A 16818-nucleotide genomic window follows, 5' to 3' on the forward strand; every position below is an offset into this window, starting at 1 on the left:
CATTTCATTGGCCATATAAGAGGCGAGCTATCATGGTGCTAGGTAGCTCAACAGTTTCTTCTGCAGTCTGTCAGTTTTCTGTTCATAGACTGAAGTTTAGAGTTTCATTTAGCAGCTGATTGAGGTGTGTTCATCTATTCATCTAGCCTAATTCTATTTGTTTATCCAGAATCAATCATAAAATATTTTATAAGTTTCCAGCTTGGAATATTTACAAAATTCCCCAGCTTCTAGAGTTTCTAGAAAGTTTCAGGAAATTTACTGGAAATTGTCCTCCCCTTTGCAACCCTAGATACAACTGACACCCTAAGCATCAAAGCTTGTTTTTTGAACCATGATCTGAACTCATCTTTTATGCACATACTGTGATTGAGCACAAGCTCTGATGAGAGATATTATTATAGTTACTTATGTTGTGTCATCTCAATACATTACAGCTCTGGCTCGCAGAGCCTCTGATAACTCTAACAGTGGCAAGCAGCCAGCTGAGGCTGATCCCAACAAGAGGAAGAACATACGCAAGGCCAAGGGAGGCATCAAGGTACTCTGATCCCACTTTGACACCTCACTGCATTAGTAAAGCCCTCTTAACAAGTAGTCCTGTTCGTCTCACCTAAAAGTATACTAGACTTTGCCTGTCTTTAAGATGTGTGGCTAATTAAGCTAAACAGTTGCTTACTTTACATTAGCTAGTCTTAGTCTTAGTGCTTTATACTTGGTAGTGTCAAAGTACATTGGTTGGTATAACAATGATACAGAATTTCAATGCCCAGCCATGTATGACAAAGAACATTTCAAAAGTTTATACAAATTAGCCTGTCTCCAGAATAAATTCATCCAACAGAGATTATGAACTGATGTTTTTGTGAGAGGCTGTCTCATTTACACCTCTGTCTGTCAGTGGTGTGTGGATGCTAAAATACGACAGAGTAAAACACAAACATCTACAGAACGAGTCATCAGTGACACGCTTGCACAGCCAGGGAGCAGAAACTGACTGAGAGCTTATTAGATCAAAGATTATGAAAAGATGTTTTTGTTCCTCAAACTACACAAATTGCACAACATCAAAATGTACATTTAATGTGTAGATGATGTAGCAATGTATATGTAGCTAAGTATTTTAAATCCACTTCGGACTTTATCAGGATACAAGACTCTTGAGATGACAACTGGAACCTTAAACAAATAATTATTGTTTTGTATTGGTATGGTAACACCATATCACCACCAAGCTGTGTGCCAGTTCAGAGGCATATATAGGTTATATTAGGTTAATATATTATATATGTTGTCCTTGAAATCAGTACTCTGCGGTGGCTTAACTGGTCCAGTTACATATTTATGACCACCTGAATGCAATTACCTGGTAAAAACATGATATTTTCTTACTTTACAAGTTGACAAGGATTACCTGAATGCATCATGCAAAGCCCATGTCCTGTTTGTGTGTCACAGATTGAGGTGATGCATGAGGAAAGCCAAGGAGGTTCCACCCATGTCGTAGTCACCAGTGAGACAGAGGAGAGTTTGTCCAACAGACGCAGGTAAGGACTCAACACACAACTGGTTCTCTAAAACAGTTGAGAGTTCATTTCATACATTTCAGAGAGAGGTGGTGTAAGAGTTAACTTACATATTATGTCTCTCTCAGTGCAGCGCTGCTCAGGTGATACGCGACATTGACAGAACTATTTACATTTTATAATTGTAATAATTCTCTTCTTATGCTAATGATGAAATCTCACAGGTGCACACCCTCTTATGAAATTTCTCAGCTGGTATTCATCAGTCTCAAAAAAGAAAGAGGATAAGAATGGGCAAATGTTCTTGTATGAGATCCAATGTTTTGTTCAGCAAAACAGACACAATTATTGACTAACTGATGAACATAAGAATTTAGCAGCTAAAGAACTAGATATTTCCAGAGAGGAGTTAGTAATGTCATGATCAATAGAGGGACCCAAACTCAGGACACTGACTCAAAACTCAAAACAGGACAAAGAACATGACTTCTTTTCAGGGTGTAAAGATTGAAGGGGGGTTTGACAGTAGATGGAGGCGAGCAGACAGTGGTTGAGTGTGGAGCCATGTATGGGGGGAAAATGGCAATCTTGGTTTGCTGGGGAGAGCTAAGGAGCAGGCAGGCAGATGGGGGATGATTGTCTGGCGGGCAGGAGAATAACTGGAGGCTAGACAGAGCTAGCTTAAGAGGAGCATGGTACACAGACAGATAATAGTGCAGACTGACAGGCCTGTAGTAATCCTGGACACAATAATTAGCAATGGGAAACGTGAAGCCAAGACAGGCTAAAAAAACATTCTGGTGAAGAGTGGTTTGATTAATTGTCAAACATCCATCTGAAAGTGAGAGATAGAGAGAGACAGTGGAGGACAAATAACACAGGGGAAGGGAAAACACCAGAAACACATGGAAGACAGACCTTGACAGTTGGAGACCAAACAAAAAGCTGAGAACAGGGAATATTGGCCTTACATTTGCCAGGTTCCCAGAAACACTAAAAATGAATGATTTTTTCCTCTGTAAATGCTGGATCTGTAGATTAGCACCTGTTAAGTAACAACTTACCATAACTCAAAAGGTGGTAATATTTTAATATTCTATCCACAACATGTCTCTGCTGCCCCCAAGAGGCAAAGTTAGGTGCCTACAGCAATGATACTCATAGTTTACCTGTTTGTGTTGCATTGAAAATCAAGCTAATAATAACAATTACGTGCTTATAAATATAATTTATTCATAAGCAGAGGCTTTTTGTGGACTGGAGAAGTAAAACTAGACAATAATTCATACACAAAACACATTTTTTTTGTAGGATAGATCTTTTAACCATTTACTTTTCCAGGTAATCTTTTTGCTGCTGCCATAGTAACAACTTGGGGGTCCCAACCACTAATTTGACCACTGATCTAAAACTTGAAATTTAGATGAGCAAATGGCCCAAGCTTCTTTCTGTACCTTGGTAGGGAAATTGATTTATCTGTCACCATTTAGCTCAGAATTTGGCTAGATGTAGTTTTCTTCCAAATGGCTAGCTGGAATAGCATAGAAGACAAAGGATCTTAAGAGTTTCTGACCACCCAATTTAAATGCCAACAGTTTGTGTCCAGTGCCAATATCGAATTTCAGTGTTCTTTCTGGTCATAGGTTTGTTTTATTTTGTAAAGTACGAGTGCTTAATAGAACAGCTTTGATCTATATTACTTTATTACAAGATAGCAAATACATAGTATAGCCAGCAAACAGTGAAATGTAACATGAAAGAGAACATGAAAGAAAGTTTGTGTGAGGTGCCATCATTTTCTTGTGTACATTTAGCATACGTTCTTGCATCATCTAAAGACCATTTATGTAAAAGCAGCCATACAGGAGTATGTGTTTTGGTAATACGGCAGACACAGCAGCATCACTCTCACTGCTGTGCAATACAGATTACCCATATATCCTCTGTAGTTGCTGTACACTGTAGGGTCTGTTGCTGCCTGCCATAGTGAGCGCACATCCTTGGCATGACCATGTGATGTGATCATGTGATCATAGATGCAAGGGTGGTATGGAGCCTTGCCCTCCCCTGAAAAATACACATGCTCCTTTGGAGAAACCCCCATGGCGTTGGCACAAATCCCCATGAAGACATCATCAATGTAGATGGAGGACTTAAGCACCAGAGTTGCACGATAGATCTTTGCAGCCACATCCCTTGAAACCACATATCCTGCTCCAGCTGTGTAGTCTGGGTATGAAGGCCAGGGGTACAGATCATGGGGAACATGATACTTGCTGTCCTTGCGGCGAATGGGAGGGGCTCCTCTGTGTACATGCCCCACCCACAGATCTTTAGCCCCTGTATGGCTACTTAGAAGTTGCCGCAAGTACTTCACCAAATTGGGCATGTGGATGAAGATGTCATCATCTGCAGACATGAGGAAGTGTGCCTGAGGACAGTACTTATGGCCCCAGTGGAACTGCAGGATCAATTTGGTAGTTAGGTTGTGAAAAGTGTCCACAAAGTTCTGTTGAATCAGGTCTCCATAGGCCTGGTCCTCCTGCAACAGTGCAGTCTGGACCCTGGATCTTAGCCTGACATCTGGGTGCATGCCAAGGGCAAACACCACTCTCACACTAGCCCCCAATTCTGACCAAAGGAAGCTCTCATTCCCCCATGTGTCCCTGATGGCCTGACGCCGCTCAAAGTTGTGTGGTGATGATTTCACAAACAGAAGGAGGAGGACATCATCCCAGCCTTTTCCATCTCCATCACTACTTCCACATTTACCTGGGTGGTTAATGAGGTATGAATAGTTCCCTAGCCCACCATCCACATTGACAGAACCATAGTGAGGTTTAGAGGTAATTGTGAAGGAAGAATTGAGAAAGTCGTAGCTGTTGACCAGGTATCGGTATGTATAGGATCTCATGTGGCTGACCACATGGTGGTCCAGCTCCTCCCAACACAACATCACCACACACATCACAAGGCCTGTGGTGAGCAGCTGCATGCACTGGCACTTATGGATACGACGAAAGTTGATGAACATTGCGACTACTGCTTATTTATGTCCAACCACTGACTACCCTTCAAGTCTTCAAGACTTCTACTCTCCCAGAGCTATGAATTTCTCTGTCTTATGTTATAATGTGATACTCCTCTCATCTATCTAATTGTCTTCCCTCTCATCCTTCACTTCATTCTCTATCGTCTGTCTTGCCTCACATGTATGTTCTTTCCCTCCTCCTTCTGTCCTACCACCTGGTTTCTCTTTTTGATACTGTCCAGTAGGCCTTTGTTAGGCTCTTCAGTGATCTGGGTACTCTGTTACTGGATTTTCTCTGCTGTATTAAGCAAAAGCCCCACTGCCTCATGGTGATCAGACAGCTCACACGCTCCTTGTTCCTTCTGTCCGGAGAACTCCCAGTGAGTTTTACCCCTCTCCCCAGCTGATTTATCCCTCCTCCTCTCTCTGGTTACTGTAACATCAACATGCCACAGGACCACATGGGACCTGAAAAAGAAAACAAAGAACAAAAAGAAAAAAGAAATCAATCAATATGATTTTACATGCTTGGGCTACACATTGAAGAGGGAGTACACTAGTCCTGAAATGACTGGCTGACCCATTCATTTATTTATTCATTCAGTTGTTTATCATACGGAAATTTAGACACGTGATTTTGGCTTTAACATTTTTGTGTTTTGGCCTGTTGGTCAAACAAAAAGTTTGAAAATGTCACTTTTGGGACCTGGTAAAAAAAAAAAAAAAAAGAAGTAGATCAATAGATCAAGTGATTTATTCTCTCCATTGACTGCAAAAAATATTAACATATTAATCAAATGACAGTTGTCATTGGTTGCACTCAAATTTTGGGAGAAGGGAGCCAAAGAGAGCAGGAGGCAGAGAAAGGTAGCTGTATTGTGGTGATCAGCCCATTCAGCAAGCTGCAGGCACACAGCAGTGGTTCTTCTCTTTAGCTTACTACTTTCAGTTCAGCCCTGTGGCTTTGCCCAGCTGCTTGCCATTTATGTCTTTGTTTCTTTATCATTGTTTCAACACTGTGGCAGCCAACAGTGGACTATTATTGACTTACTCTTCATGAATAGCAAAGTAAAAAAAGCAATGTAAAGGTGTGGCTTAAAAGCTCAGAGAAAAGAATTTAAAATCCAGAAAAATGTTTCAAATAGTTGTGCATGTAGCAGCTTTAACTCTGCAGTTTGTTTGTCTGAGTTTATTTAGCAGGATAATGTATAGCTTCAATTCTGAACTGGTTTAATCAGATAAGTAATCAAAGTTTGTGTGATTAACACAGACATACAGACATTTTATTACAGAAGGATCCAATGCTGTATCTACAGCTGTACTGTTCCATATGAACTCTAATCTCACTAACTTGTAGTTATAGAGAGTGGAAAGGGAAAAATAGAAATACCGTTTAATATGGTGCAAAATTGGACAGTAGTACACTACCCTTACTAATGTTCAGTGTTTGTTAGTGTGTCCACTCACTTAGATGTAAATTTTAGACTGTAGCTACTTTGTTGTAATTGTGAACTGTAATATGAAAATATGTTTCTGATACAGTTTCTTAAAAAAAAAAAAAGTCATAGAATCTGTAATTGAATTGTATAAATAACAATTAGACAAATGTATTCTACAAATCACCATAGTTAATTTAACCTCTGTTTACTATATGAGTATGACACAAGCTGTATGTGATGGTGTGTCCTGGGCCAATTTTTATTCCCACTCCACCCCTGATTTGGAGCCATTTTACACTTATAAAAAGGTTTTAGTCTGACATTTTTTGTTTTTACTATGATTAGTTACACAGCCATAAGTATTTTCCTCAAATTGTTCAGCCTGAAATGGGAAACAAAAACAGGGAGAGGGGGTGTATAGCAACAGATTGGCCCTTAAACACCATTGTATATTGTAAACACCCCTAAAACTGCCTGTCCACCATGCTGACTAGTTGCCTTTAACTCTGCAGAGGACACTGTGAATGTAAGTGCTGACTTAGCACAAAGAACTATAATAGAGAGGCTTTAGCTCAACAGAGCCCCTGAGCAGAGAAGCTGCCGACGTCTGTGCAATGCTGCCACATAATAGACTGAACACATAATTCCACAGCAGCATATTTTGACTGAACTCTGGACCCTAGTGTTCAACCAACAATTGAAAGCTCTGACAACACATGGTGAGCCTTGACATCCAGAGGTCTTGTGACTACACATACAATGAGTGGATCCACTGTCTAGGCTTTGTCCTACCCTTGGAGTGGTAATTTGTACATTTTGAAATATAATACTTATACAGTAATAGTAATGGCATTTAGTGATGTACAATTCATAAACACTTTTGGATTGGCTTTTTTAAAGACTGGTTTCTTAGATAGTCTTTTTTTTATTGACATCAAACCATGTTCTAAGAATTTCCAGCTCCTTTTTAACAGTGTACAAAAGCTCCTGTAAATTTCCCCCACCAGAGGACAATAAATTTGTATCATCTGCAAAAATGAAAAATTTTAACAAATTAGTAAAACTACAAATTCATTAATTTACAGTATGCAAAATTTTGGACCAATCACTGATCCCTGTGGTAACTACACAGGCAATCTGCCTAAATCACAACATAGTATCATCAATTTGCACACATTGCTGTCTATTTTTTATCCCATACTTCTCCCGTTTTCTTAATAACTGATCGATCTATAGTATCCAAACCCTTCTGCAGATCAATATAAACACCAGTAGAGTACTAATTCTCAACTTCCTTTGTTATTTCTTCTGCCATGTCCATCACTGCATGGGTAGTAGTTCTATTTTCCCTAAATCCATACTGATGTTCACTCAGTTAGATTTAGTTGTATCACAAATAATTTCTACTGGATTGACCTTTGCTGATTTCATACTATTGAGAAAAGCACTTCTTTGAAAAGACTGATTAGATATATTGATGATAGGTCTTACAACAGAGTCAAGGACTTCTTAATACTAATAACAATAATTACCATAGAAATTAAATTAATCTCAGTTTCATTTTTAATTTTCTTACAATTTCAATAAAATCTGTTTAATTCTCCTCAAAAAGGAACATAAAACTGATTAAACTGATCTTTTTTTGTCATAACACACAACAACAACAACAACCTTGCTAGCCAAAGTGGTCCCAACACCCATAAAACAATCATTAAAATCATAAACAGTGTTTTTTAAATTAGCACAGCTGTTCAAAAAATAACTTGGAACTTCAGATTTATAACATATATTAAGAATAATGTAATTCATTACTTTTTAAATCCTATGAATGCTATTTGTACTTTTTTCTAGGATTTTATTATATTGCTTCTTCTGTAACTTCATAATGGAAAATACTTTATTCCTATAAAACAACTTATAAATTCAACAAATAGTATGACAGTGTACTGAATTACTAATGTAGAGAATATTACCAAACCTTGTGCAAACATTGCACCTCTGTGAGGTAGGTAAATTTTAAGCATAGGCTTATGACGTCACTAACCCACTGATGTCCAAATGGTCTCATCTGTTTGTACATCATTTATGCAAGCAAAACCAACACCTGTGCTGCATTATTCCGCAGCAGGTACAAAGAAGTATCTTATTGGTCAAATTATATTAGACTGACTCTTTAGGTTTATATGATCTATTTCTGTTGATGTTGACATTTATTACTACAGCTGTCTGGGCCTTCAGAGCCCCTCAAGTGTCAAAGGCTCCTGGTAAATTAATACACACATGACAAGGCGAACATGAATAACCTGATCTATAATGATTCTAAGGTTATTTTAAGCTATTTCTCCTGAAACATGCAGACACAAATCGGACATTACATGCTCAGCACCACATGCACAAAAGGCAGCACTGCTGAAATAAATAATGCAAAATATAGGAACTGTCTTTGAAATTCAACTATTTCAGCAACTCAGCCAGAGACTTCGTTTAAGTTTTTGACAGGCCTAATTTGATCATTTTAACAAGTAACATTGGTGAGTAAAACTTGCAGAAATAAGGCTGAACTTATAGTAAACTGATTAAGTCAAGTGTTGCATTATGGATCAGATTGATTTCACTGAATTTCAACTTGCAACTTCTGTCAGGATTATTGAAGGAAGTCCCATCAAATTATAATATATATATGAAATATATATAGATCTATATATACTTCATTTGATATCTATATATATGATATATATATAGATATATAATGTGTGTGTGCATGTGTGTGTATGTGTACACTGGTCAGCCACAACATCACATTACATTAAACCACTGACAGGTGTCAGTGAATAACATTGATCATCTCGTTGTAATGCAATGTTCTGCTGGGAAGCTCTGGGTTGTGGTATTCATCTGGACGTTTCTTTGACATGTACCAGCCTCACCCAAAACATTGTTGCAGACCAAGACCATTGCAACTGTACTCAGAACACAATAAAGAGCCCAAGGTGTTTGACCTGGCCTCCAAACTCCCCAGATCCCTATCTGATCAAGTATCTGTGGGATGCACCAGAACAAGCCAGGTCCATGGTGTTCTAACCCACAGGACTCTGCTGCCAGTATCCCAGTGCTAGACACTACAGAGTCAGTGTTATTTTGGCAGCACAAAAAGGGACCTTTACAACATTAGGCAGGTAGTTTACTGTTGTGGCTGATCGGTATACACACTGATTTCCTGACTTACCTGGGCTGTTTTTGAGTCCAGTGGATCTGTGAGTTAAAATATAGATAAATCCTCTTTCTCTGCCCTGCTCAGCTCAGCTGGTGTATACTCACTCTCTCTCTTCGTATCAGTCTACCTGCGACACTCACTGTTCCTGCCTTACTCTTTCCAACTTTTATTCTTTCACCCACTCTGCTTTCCCTCTTTTTCTGTTTCCCTTTTCTGTCACTTTTCCTCTGTCAGATGCAGTTGAGGGGAGCTTCAAACGCCTTCTCTGATTGCCCTGAAGGTCCGTCTAAGCATGTGTCTGAGAGAGAGAGACACTGTGTGCTGGGGTGGGTGGGGGCTTGTTGTAAAGGGGGAGGAACCACTAGGCAGCAGGGGGAGACCTCTTATCTCCCCTTTGCTTTATCCCACCTCCCTCTATCTTGTGCTTTCTTAGGAATGTGTCTGTATTTTTGTATGAACATGGAAGGAATTTCAGTTTTGGATGAATAAATGAAGGAATGGCTGTGGTTCAACAAAAAAGGTCTGTATCTGTAGGAATCCTGCCCATATTGTTGTTGTAACGACAATCTGAGCCTGTCAGTGGCAAAAACAAGTACTTCAGTGGACTTACTTTGACATGGTCAATTGAACCATATGTTTAAATCGTAGCAGCTGTTTAGCGGGTTCAGCAGTTCTTGCTCAATAGTGGATCATTTGCAAAGTTTTTTTTTTTTTTTAATTAATCATTACACCCCAAAACATGGGAAAATAAAATCCTGGAGTTATCCCTCATGCCAGCAAACTATGTCAGTTCCACAGCAATTCCTGCTGTATCTCAATTTTGAAAATATTTGCATTATTATAACATTATTTCTTCTTTCAAAAGCAGCTTGACACAGACTGTCCCTGAGCTCACCCCATCCCCACTGCAAAGCCTGAGATACGCAACAATTTATCAACATGGACACATATTAAATACTCTCAACAGCTGTTGAAATAAATGATAATACAGGAGGGGGTTACATTCCCAGGCAGCAGCGTAGCACTGTAGAACTCAGCTTGTTGTATAATGACTGAATGAGCACCAATTGTTTATATGGGTCATCTGCTAAGAGAAGGAGGTTCTGGAACATGCAATTATAAAATGTGCTTAAAACTATATGACCATGGAGGAAAGAAAATGACAAATCTAATCAGACAGTACATGCCAACTTCTGGTACTTGACAGTACCAAACATACTACTTGAAAATGTTTAATGATACAGAAACATACCAAAACAAAGCTGAAGTTAAATGTTAGTGGATGTTAGGTTTTTTATTTTCTTGAGCTACCTCTGTTGGCAAAGAATATTAATTTACTTTAGTAATGTTTAGTAATATATAGAAAGCATGTCCTCAGAGATACATCAGCAGATACTCATATCATGTGCTATAAACCTAATTATGGCTGAACTCCAACAGGAAGATAAGTATGTGTCTGTCTGCAGCAGCACATGTGTGAAATTGCACAAATTAGTGGCAGCACTTACATTGTAAACATTTTCTAAGATAGCAGCCATACATGCAGGTAATGACCACACAAGAATAGTCCACTGTGTCCCTGTACTTGTGCACATTCTTAGTTATAATGAGGTCAGAGCAGAGAGAAGCAGCTCACTTTCAGTCTGAGTCTCACTGAGGGCTTCCAGTTGCAGCACAGATGTGAAGTCTGAAGAGAAGACTGTGGTTTCCTCTTCCCACAGTAAAATGCTTGCACTTTTGTATAATTGTGTCAGTTTTGACAATTTGGAGACAAATTGTGAAGACGTCTAATCTCACTGCTTATCCAAAAACACCCACAAAACAACACTGGATAAATACATACATTAATGGTTGTGGAGAGAATACTGCTAAAAGGGATTCATTATGAATAGCTCTATGTTAGAAACGATCCCATTCTTTCCTGTTTTTTTGTTTGTTTTTTTGCAGACACATCATGACTGAGCTGATTGAAACAGAGAGGCTATATGTGGAGGAACTGCAAAGCATCATGGAGGTACAGAATGTCTGCCTGCTACTCTGATCTTTACACAGTCTGTAATTGTCATTCGTAGGTGTTGATCTGTGGACTCAGTCTGACAGTGCTGATGGGCAGAGGTTAAGAATCTCTGTTTCTCTCGACCTTGGTTGAAATAACTAGCTGTGATGTTTCCCTGATTTGCCAGTTTATTTATGGATCATTTTACTTTTTCTTCACTATCTCATCTCTCCACTCTGCTCCACAGGGTTATTTTGAAGAGCTAGATAACTCCAGAGCTCAGCCACCTCACACCTCCCTCACTGGAGAACAAACGGGATGTGCTGTTTGGCAACCTGCCAGAGATATATGATTTTCACAACAAGTAGGTGGAATACATTTTGGAAAGACTGATATCAGTGACAAACAAAAAAAAAAAAAAGGATAAAAACTCTCCACAGCAGATAAGAATCAGATTTAAGCACAATATTTTCTGTCCTTTTAGCTCTATTTTTGATCTCCATGTTGTTAATTGTTATACTACATTCACCAGCTAATTGCTAACTTTGTGTGACTGATGTTTGGTGTTGGGCAGATAGAGTTCACTGGGTTTATCACAGTTTTTTTTTTAAAGAACTGTCTGCTGCAGCTGAGAAGGATGTTGGTTAGAGCAGTGAAGCATTAACAAAAAATGTCTGCAAACCCTTAAGAAAAAAACTGTGAGAAAAAACAATAGAGCTAAGAGGAACTGCAGAGTTGGATGATAACATATTACATACAGTCATTTGATGCTTTGTTTATATAAAAAATGTATCGATTATAACCATGTTAAATTCACAATCATAATTTAAGTATAGGATTTTGGAAAAGCATGTCTGTTGGGGTTTTTTGTCTTATTACATGAGACCTGAATTTACTGTTACGATATCTATACTATACACTGTATACTATACTTTGTGAGGGCAGTACGGTGGTGCAGTGGTTAGCACTGTAGCAACTTTCCTTGTTCCTGCTTGCTCCTGTATCTGTGTGGGTTCTCTCTGGGTTCTCCAGCTTCCTCCCACAGTCCAAACACATGCAGGTTAACTGGTGACTCTAAACTGCCTGCAGGTGTGAATGTGCATGTGAATAGACTATATGTCAGCCCTGTGATGGACTGGCATTCTGTCCAATGTGTACCCTGCCTCTTGCCTCTTGCCCAGTGCCAGCTGGGATTGGCTCCAGCCCCTCTGTGAACAGAACATATTTTTGTGCTGATTAGCCAAATGGAGTTTCTCACATCACAACTTTCAACTTAAATCAGACACACTCATTTAGAAAACATGGTTGCATTGGGACCCCAAATACCAGCTGCTGCACTGTGGCTCTGAAGCGAGTATTTGCACATATTTTAGCTGTAGAGCACTGACTGATGTACTACACTAAACTGTGGTGCCACTCTGTAATTTACAGATCTATTTGCATCCTCAGCATGTGTTTCACATATAAACAAAAGCGTCTGTGCTGCCAAGATGGTCATTCAAAGCAGCTGTCAACAAGCAGAAAATTCAGAGACATCACAGACTGTTCAGACAGATTACAGACTCTCTGCAGTTGTTCCTCCTCTCCCTTTTATCCTTTATCTCTGTCCACTCTCTCTCTCTCTTTCCTCTATCATCCCTGTCTACTTTAGCACTTCCTCTCATCTTTTGGTACAGTAACTTTTAAAAGTGTGAGGTGGCCAAGATTACCTTGATGACATCGTCAGGGTTATCTTCTTAGTCTTTACAAGAACCACAGAGACATTCTACAACTGTTAACAGGCTAAATAGTTTTGCTGCTGACTAATAAACCAGCAGTCATGTAAAAGTTAGTGGAACCCCCTTTAATTTTTACAGAGGAGGTGTTTTCACATGGTGGTCATATTTAATTTGCCAAATTATGTAATCGATAAACCATGGCATGCTGAATTGGTGTATGGAGTAACTGACACATCAATATTTTGTTTGATATTGAGACGAGTAGCACTGGAGGCCAGCTTATCCAGGAAGATCCAAATGAATGACTATAGCAACTGGACTGAAGAAAAACAAGTTGTTGAGGCTAAAAACTGCTTGTTATTTGACAAAGGAAAATGACAATGTCTGCTTTTGTTTTGTTTATCCATAAACTACCTGCAGGACATTTCTGAGGGAGCTGGAGGACTGTATAGAAAAACCAGAACTGGTGGGAACCTGCTTTCTGAAAAGGGTGAGTAGCTCAGAAATAGTGGTGGTAACTGAGTACAAGTGCTGCACTTGAGTACAATTTTCAGGTGCTATACTTTATAATATATGAGTACTTTTTATTGAATTAGTTTTAGGGTTTAAAGAGCAACTTGCGGGTTAAATTTTTAAAGAAATCTTGACTTAATGTTGTCTGAAAATGATCACTTGAAAAGTTAATTCAAGAGTTTCTATGTTTTACAGGACATAAAGGTCTGTTTTCTGCTAAGCTCCTAAAAATGCTTTTTTTTTTTTTTCAACATTGCATCAGATTACGTCACATTGATTATGTCATCACTCCGACTCTACACAATGTGCAGTAGTAGGAGATGGAGAGTTTGAGCAGTCATGTGGTGTTTTTTCAGTAGTTTTACTGTGTAATATCCATGTCTGATCATGTCATATTATTGTGTGTGGTACAGGCTGCTCAAATTCCAGCCTGTCAGGACATACAATCCACCAGTTTCCTGACAGGAAAAGAAACCGCTAACTAACTAGCTTTCATGCTTAGGTGTGTTTTGTGCAGGTGAGGAGACTTCACTGCTGCACCTGTGACTAGAACTTAACTTGCCTCCCTCTCTCTCTCTCCACGTACAGCTCTACAAACGCAGTGAGGAGTTACATTATTCAGTGAGAGACAGGCTGATGAAGGTGGATGCTCACTAATCAGTGTCTGTAATGGACAAGTATCAATACTGCTGCCAGTAGCAGACGACCAGTACTTGTTTTGTTACATCCTGATATGTGATAGTAAACTTTATAATGTTGTGATGTGGACGCTGCGTTCTAGCCATCGTTAGCTGTCGTTAGCTTACGCCGTTCACTCACCGTGACACCTGCCCAGTCCTCTACTCCTTCTCCTCACACCATGACTCCATCTCTCTCCTGTGGCTGTTATTTCTCCTGACTCTGGTCTGTTCCTGGTCTCTTGGACACTCAGCAGGCTCAGAATTATACTGCTGTGTTCAGGCATATGCATACGAATACACATTTTCAACCTCTTCAGTTTCAAAACTCACATTTGGATCCATATTTATTAATGTTAAACTTGCTCTAACTTAGCTGGTCTCCACTATGTTATGTGACTTCCAGTTTGTCAGGAAAGAATATTTCTCTCACAGGAAGTCACTGCAGTGTATATATAAGTACAGTCTTTTGAAAAACTAGTTTTCTGCATCATCTCCCTTACACATTGATTCACTGTGGTCTCAAACCTGCAAGTTGCTCTTTAAAGTAAGTTTAACTGATAACAGTTATGTAGTTTTACTTGTATACTTATACCTGCGTAGTTTTATATTGTAATATTATTGCTTTTTTCTCAAGTAAAAAACCTGAATACCTCTACCACATCTGACAGACTAAAGGAATAAGTGGATGATTTGAGGATCTCTCTTCACTCAGACATGTCTTTGTGTTGTCAGAAAGAAGAGCTTCAGGTGTATGAGAAATACTGTCAGAATAAACCCCGCTCTGAAGTCCTCTGGAGACAGTGTGGAGACAGTGTGTTCTTCCAGGTAATGCACTTGCATGCGCACACACACACACACCACACACACACACACACACACACCACACACCACACCACCACACACACACACACACACACACACACACACACACAGTATCAGTAGACAACAACAACTTCTAGCTGCATTAGCTAGCAGGCCCTATACAGCTGTGGCATAACAGTTTGAGTTTGTGGTGGAGGTTATGAATAAGTTCAGTATGGTGCTGTTTATGATGACAGACTTCAAGCTTTGTTTGCATTCCCATACATTAAGAAATACATTAAGAAATACATTAAAAATACATTTTCCAATCTGGCACAAGAATTCAAACATCTTACAAAGTGTTGCTGTCCCATTTGTTTTGACTTAACCTAAGAGGATAGGGTGTGCTTTGACGTGGAAATTTTGCTGACAGAGAATGTTTGTTGTTTCTGATAAAAGGAATGCCAGAAGAAACTGGACCACAAGCTCTCTCTGGATGCCTACCTGCTAAAGCCTGTCCAGAGGATTCACCAAATACCAACTCATGCTCAAGGTAACTACCTACCTGCACACACACTCACACAGTCACACACATTAAAATGCTGTCGGACAGTGTATACTGTCAGGACATTAATGTTTCGTTTAGCCTGAATGTTTTGCTCTGGACCTCTGGGCAGACAAAGACACAGACACCAGCTAACAGAAGTGGTTTTAAGGGAAATAATAAGACAGTCAGACTGGCCGGCAGGCAGGGGGATGGAGAGGCAGGGAGGAGACCGCTGAGACTGGTGGTGAAGAGCAGGTGAGTGGTGTGGCAGGGTGGTCATGGTGGGACAAGTAAGCACAGCAGAGTCAGGCAGCAGGAGCAGACTGGACAAACGCTGAGGCACAAGAGAACATGAATCAGCAAAGAGATCAAAAAACAATGGGAATAAACTTGGTCTCAGTACACTTAAAAATCTGAGTGGCCAAGAGTGTGATACACACACACACACACACACACACACACACACACATGCACACGCACACACAGGGGAGGAGACATTGGGGTAAACAGAGAGAAAGGAACACTGGAAACACTAGGAATCAGGAGGTCACAGAGGGAGCTGTGACAATGAACTCTGATTGCTTGCTTTGTTTGAGTAGCTTGTTTCATTTAGCCACAAGATTTCAATTAAAAATGATCCAAATTATGTTTTACTAACATGTCAGTGCATTAATATCAGGGTGTTGTTTTGTGCTGCTTAGTTCAGCCTGCTCCTCTTAATCCCCCACAGAAGTTACTAAAAGCTCTTTTTGAGTCTGCAATCACAGTGAAGCAGCTGACAGTTGACAATGAGACAGCTGGTGTGCAGACCTAACAAAGTGGTGGGTTCACGGTCGTCCGCACAGCGTCTAGCATACACTCCTCTGATGATGAAATTCTAATGCAGACCCTCACAGATTTGGAAAGTGGCATTCGTCTTTCACCATGGAACCCAGAGTAATAAACATCTAAAATCAGTTTTGATGAAATCACAACAGGAGAACTCACTATCATAATAACAAAGGCAAAAAACAACTTTAGAAATGTTTGCAGATGTATTAAAAAGTGAAAACCCTTTGCTCTGACACCTCTCTTTTCTCTGGATCATCTTTGAGGTGTTGCTGTGCAAACACCTGCATGCCAGATTTCATGATCCTTCCAGTTTTTTTTTTTTTGTTCCTTTTATCCTGTCTTATTCTAATTTTCTAACCTCCTTCTTCATTCCTGTCTTCCAGGAGATGTTAAAATGCAGTAAGAGTGAGGGGACGGCTGAGTTGGAGGAAGCTTTAGCTACCATGCTGGATATCATCAAGTCTGTCAATGACTCCATGCACCAGATAGCCATCACTGGCTTTGAGGTCAGTATGTGGAATT

At 39.6% G+C, this 16818-nt stretch overlaps 2 protein-coding genes across 2 annotated transcripts in view; one reads left to right on the forward strand and one right to left on the reverse strand.

The window, feature by feature from the left end:
- The window catches only part of mcf2l2 (MCF.2 cell line derived transforming sequence-like 2), a 74502-nt gene that overhangs the window by 32838 nt on the left and 24846 nt on the right, over positions 1 to 16818 (forward strand). Inside the window, 10 exon segments of the mRNA XM_018696355.2 lie at positions 438 to 541; positions 1459 to 1547; positions 11158 to 11224; positions 11454 to 11477; positions 11479 to 11570; positions 13345 to 13414; positions 14850 to 14942; positions 15378 to 15446; positions 15448 to 15471; positions 16680 to 16802. Of these exon segments, the coding sequence (XP_018551871.2) occupies positions 438 to 541; positions 1459 to 1547; positions 11158 to 11224; positions 11454 to 11477; positions 11479 to 11570; positions 13345 to 13414; positions 14850 to 14942; positions 15378 to 15446; positions 15448 to 15471; positions 16680 to 16802 (755 nt within the window).
- b3gnt5a (UDP-GlcNAc:betaGal beta-1,3-N-acetylglucosaminyltransferase 5a) lies at positions 3116 to 11111 on the reverse strand. Its single transcript, XM_018696361.2, has 2 exons — positions 9223 to 11111; positions 3116 to 5025 (listed from the first exon to the last, which is right to left on the reverse strand). Exon 2 carries the CDS (start codon positions 4558 to 4560, stop codon positions 3370 to 3372), a length of 1191 nt encoding a protein of 396 aa, XP_018551877.1. The 5' UTR covers positions 4561 to 5025; positions 9223 to 11111; the 3' UTR covers positions 3116 to 3369.

This window comes from Lates calcarifer, linkage group LG17 (genome assembly GCF_001640805.2).
Source record: "Lates calcarifer isolate ASB-BC8 linkage group LG17, TLL_Latcal_v3, whole genome shotgun sequence".
Lineage (NCBI taxonomy): Eukaryota > Metazoa > Chordata > Actinopteri > Centropomidae > Lates > Lates calcarifer.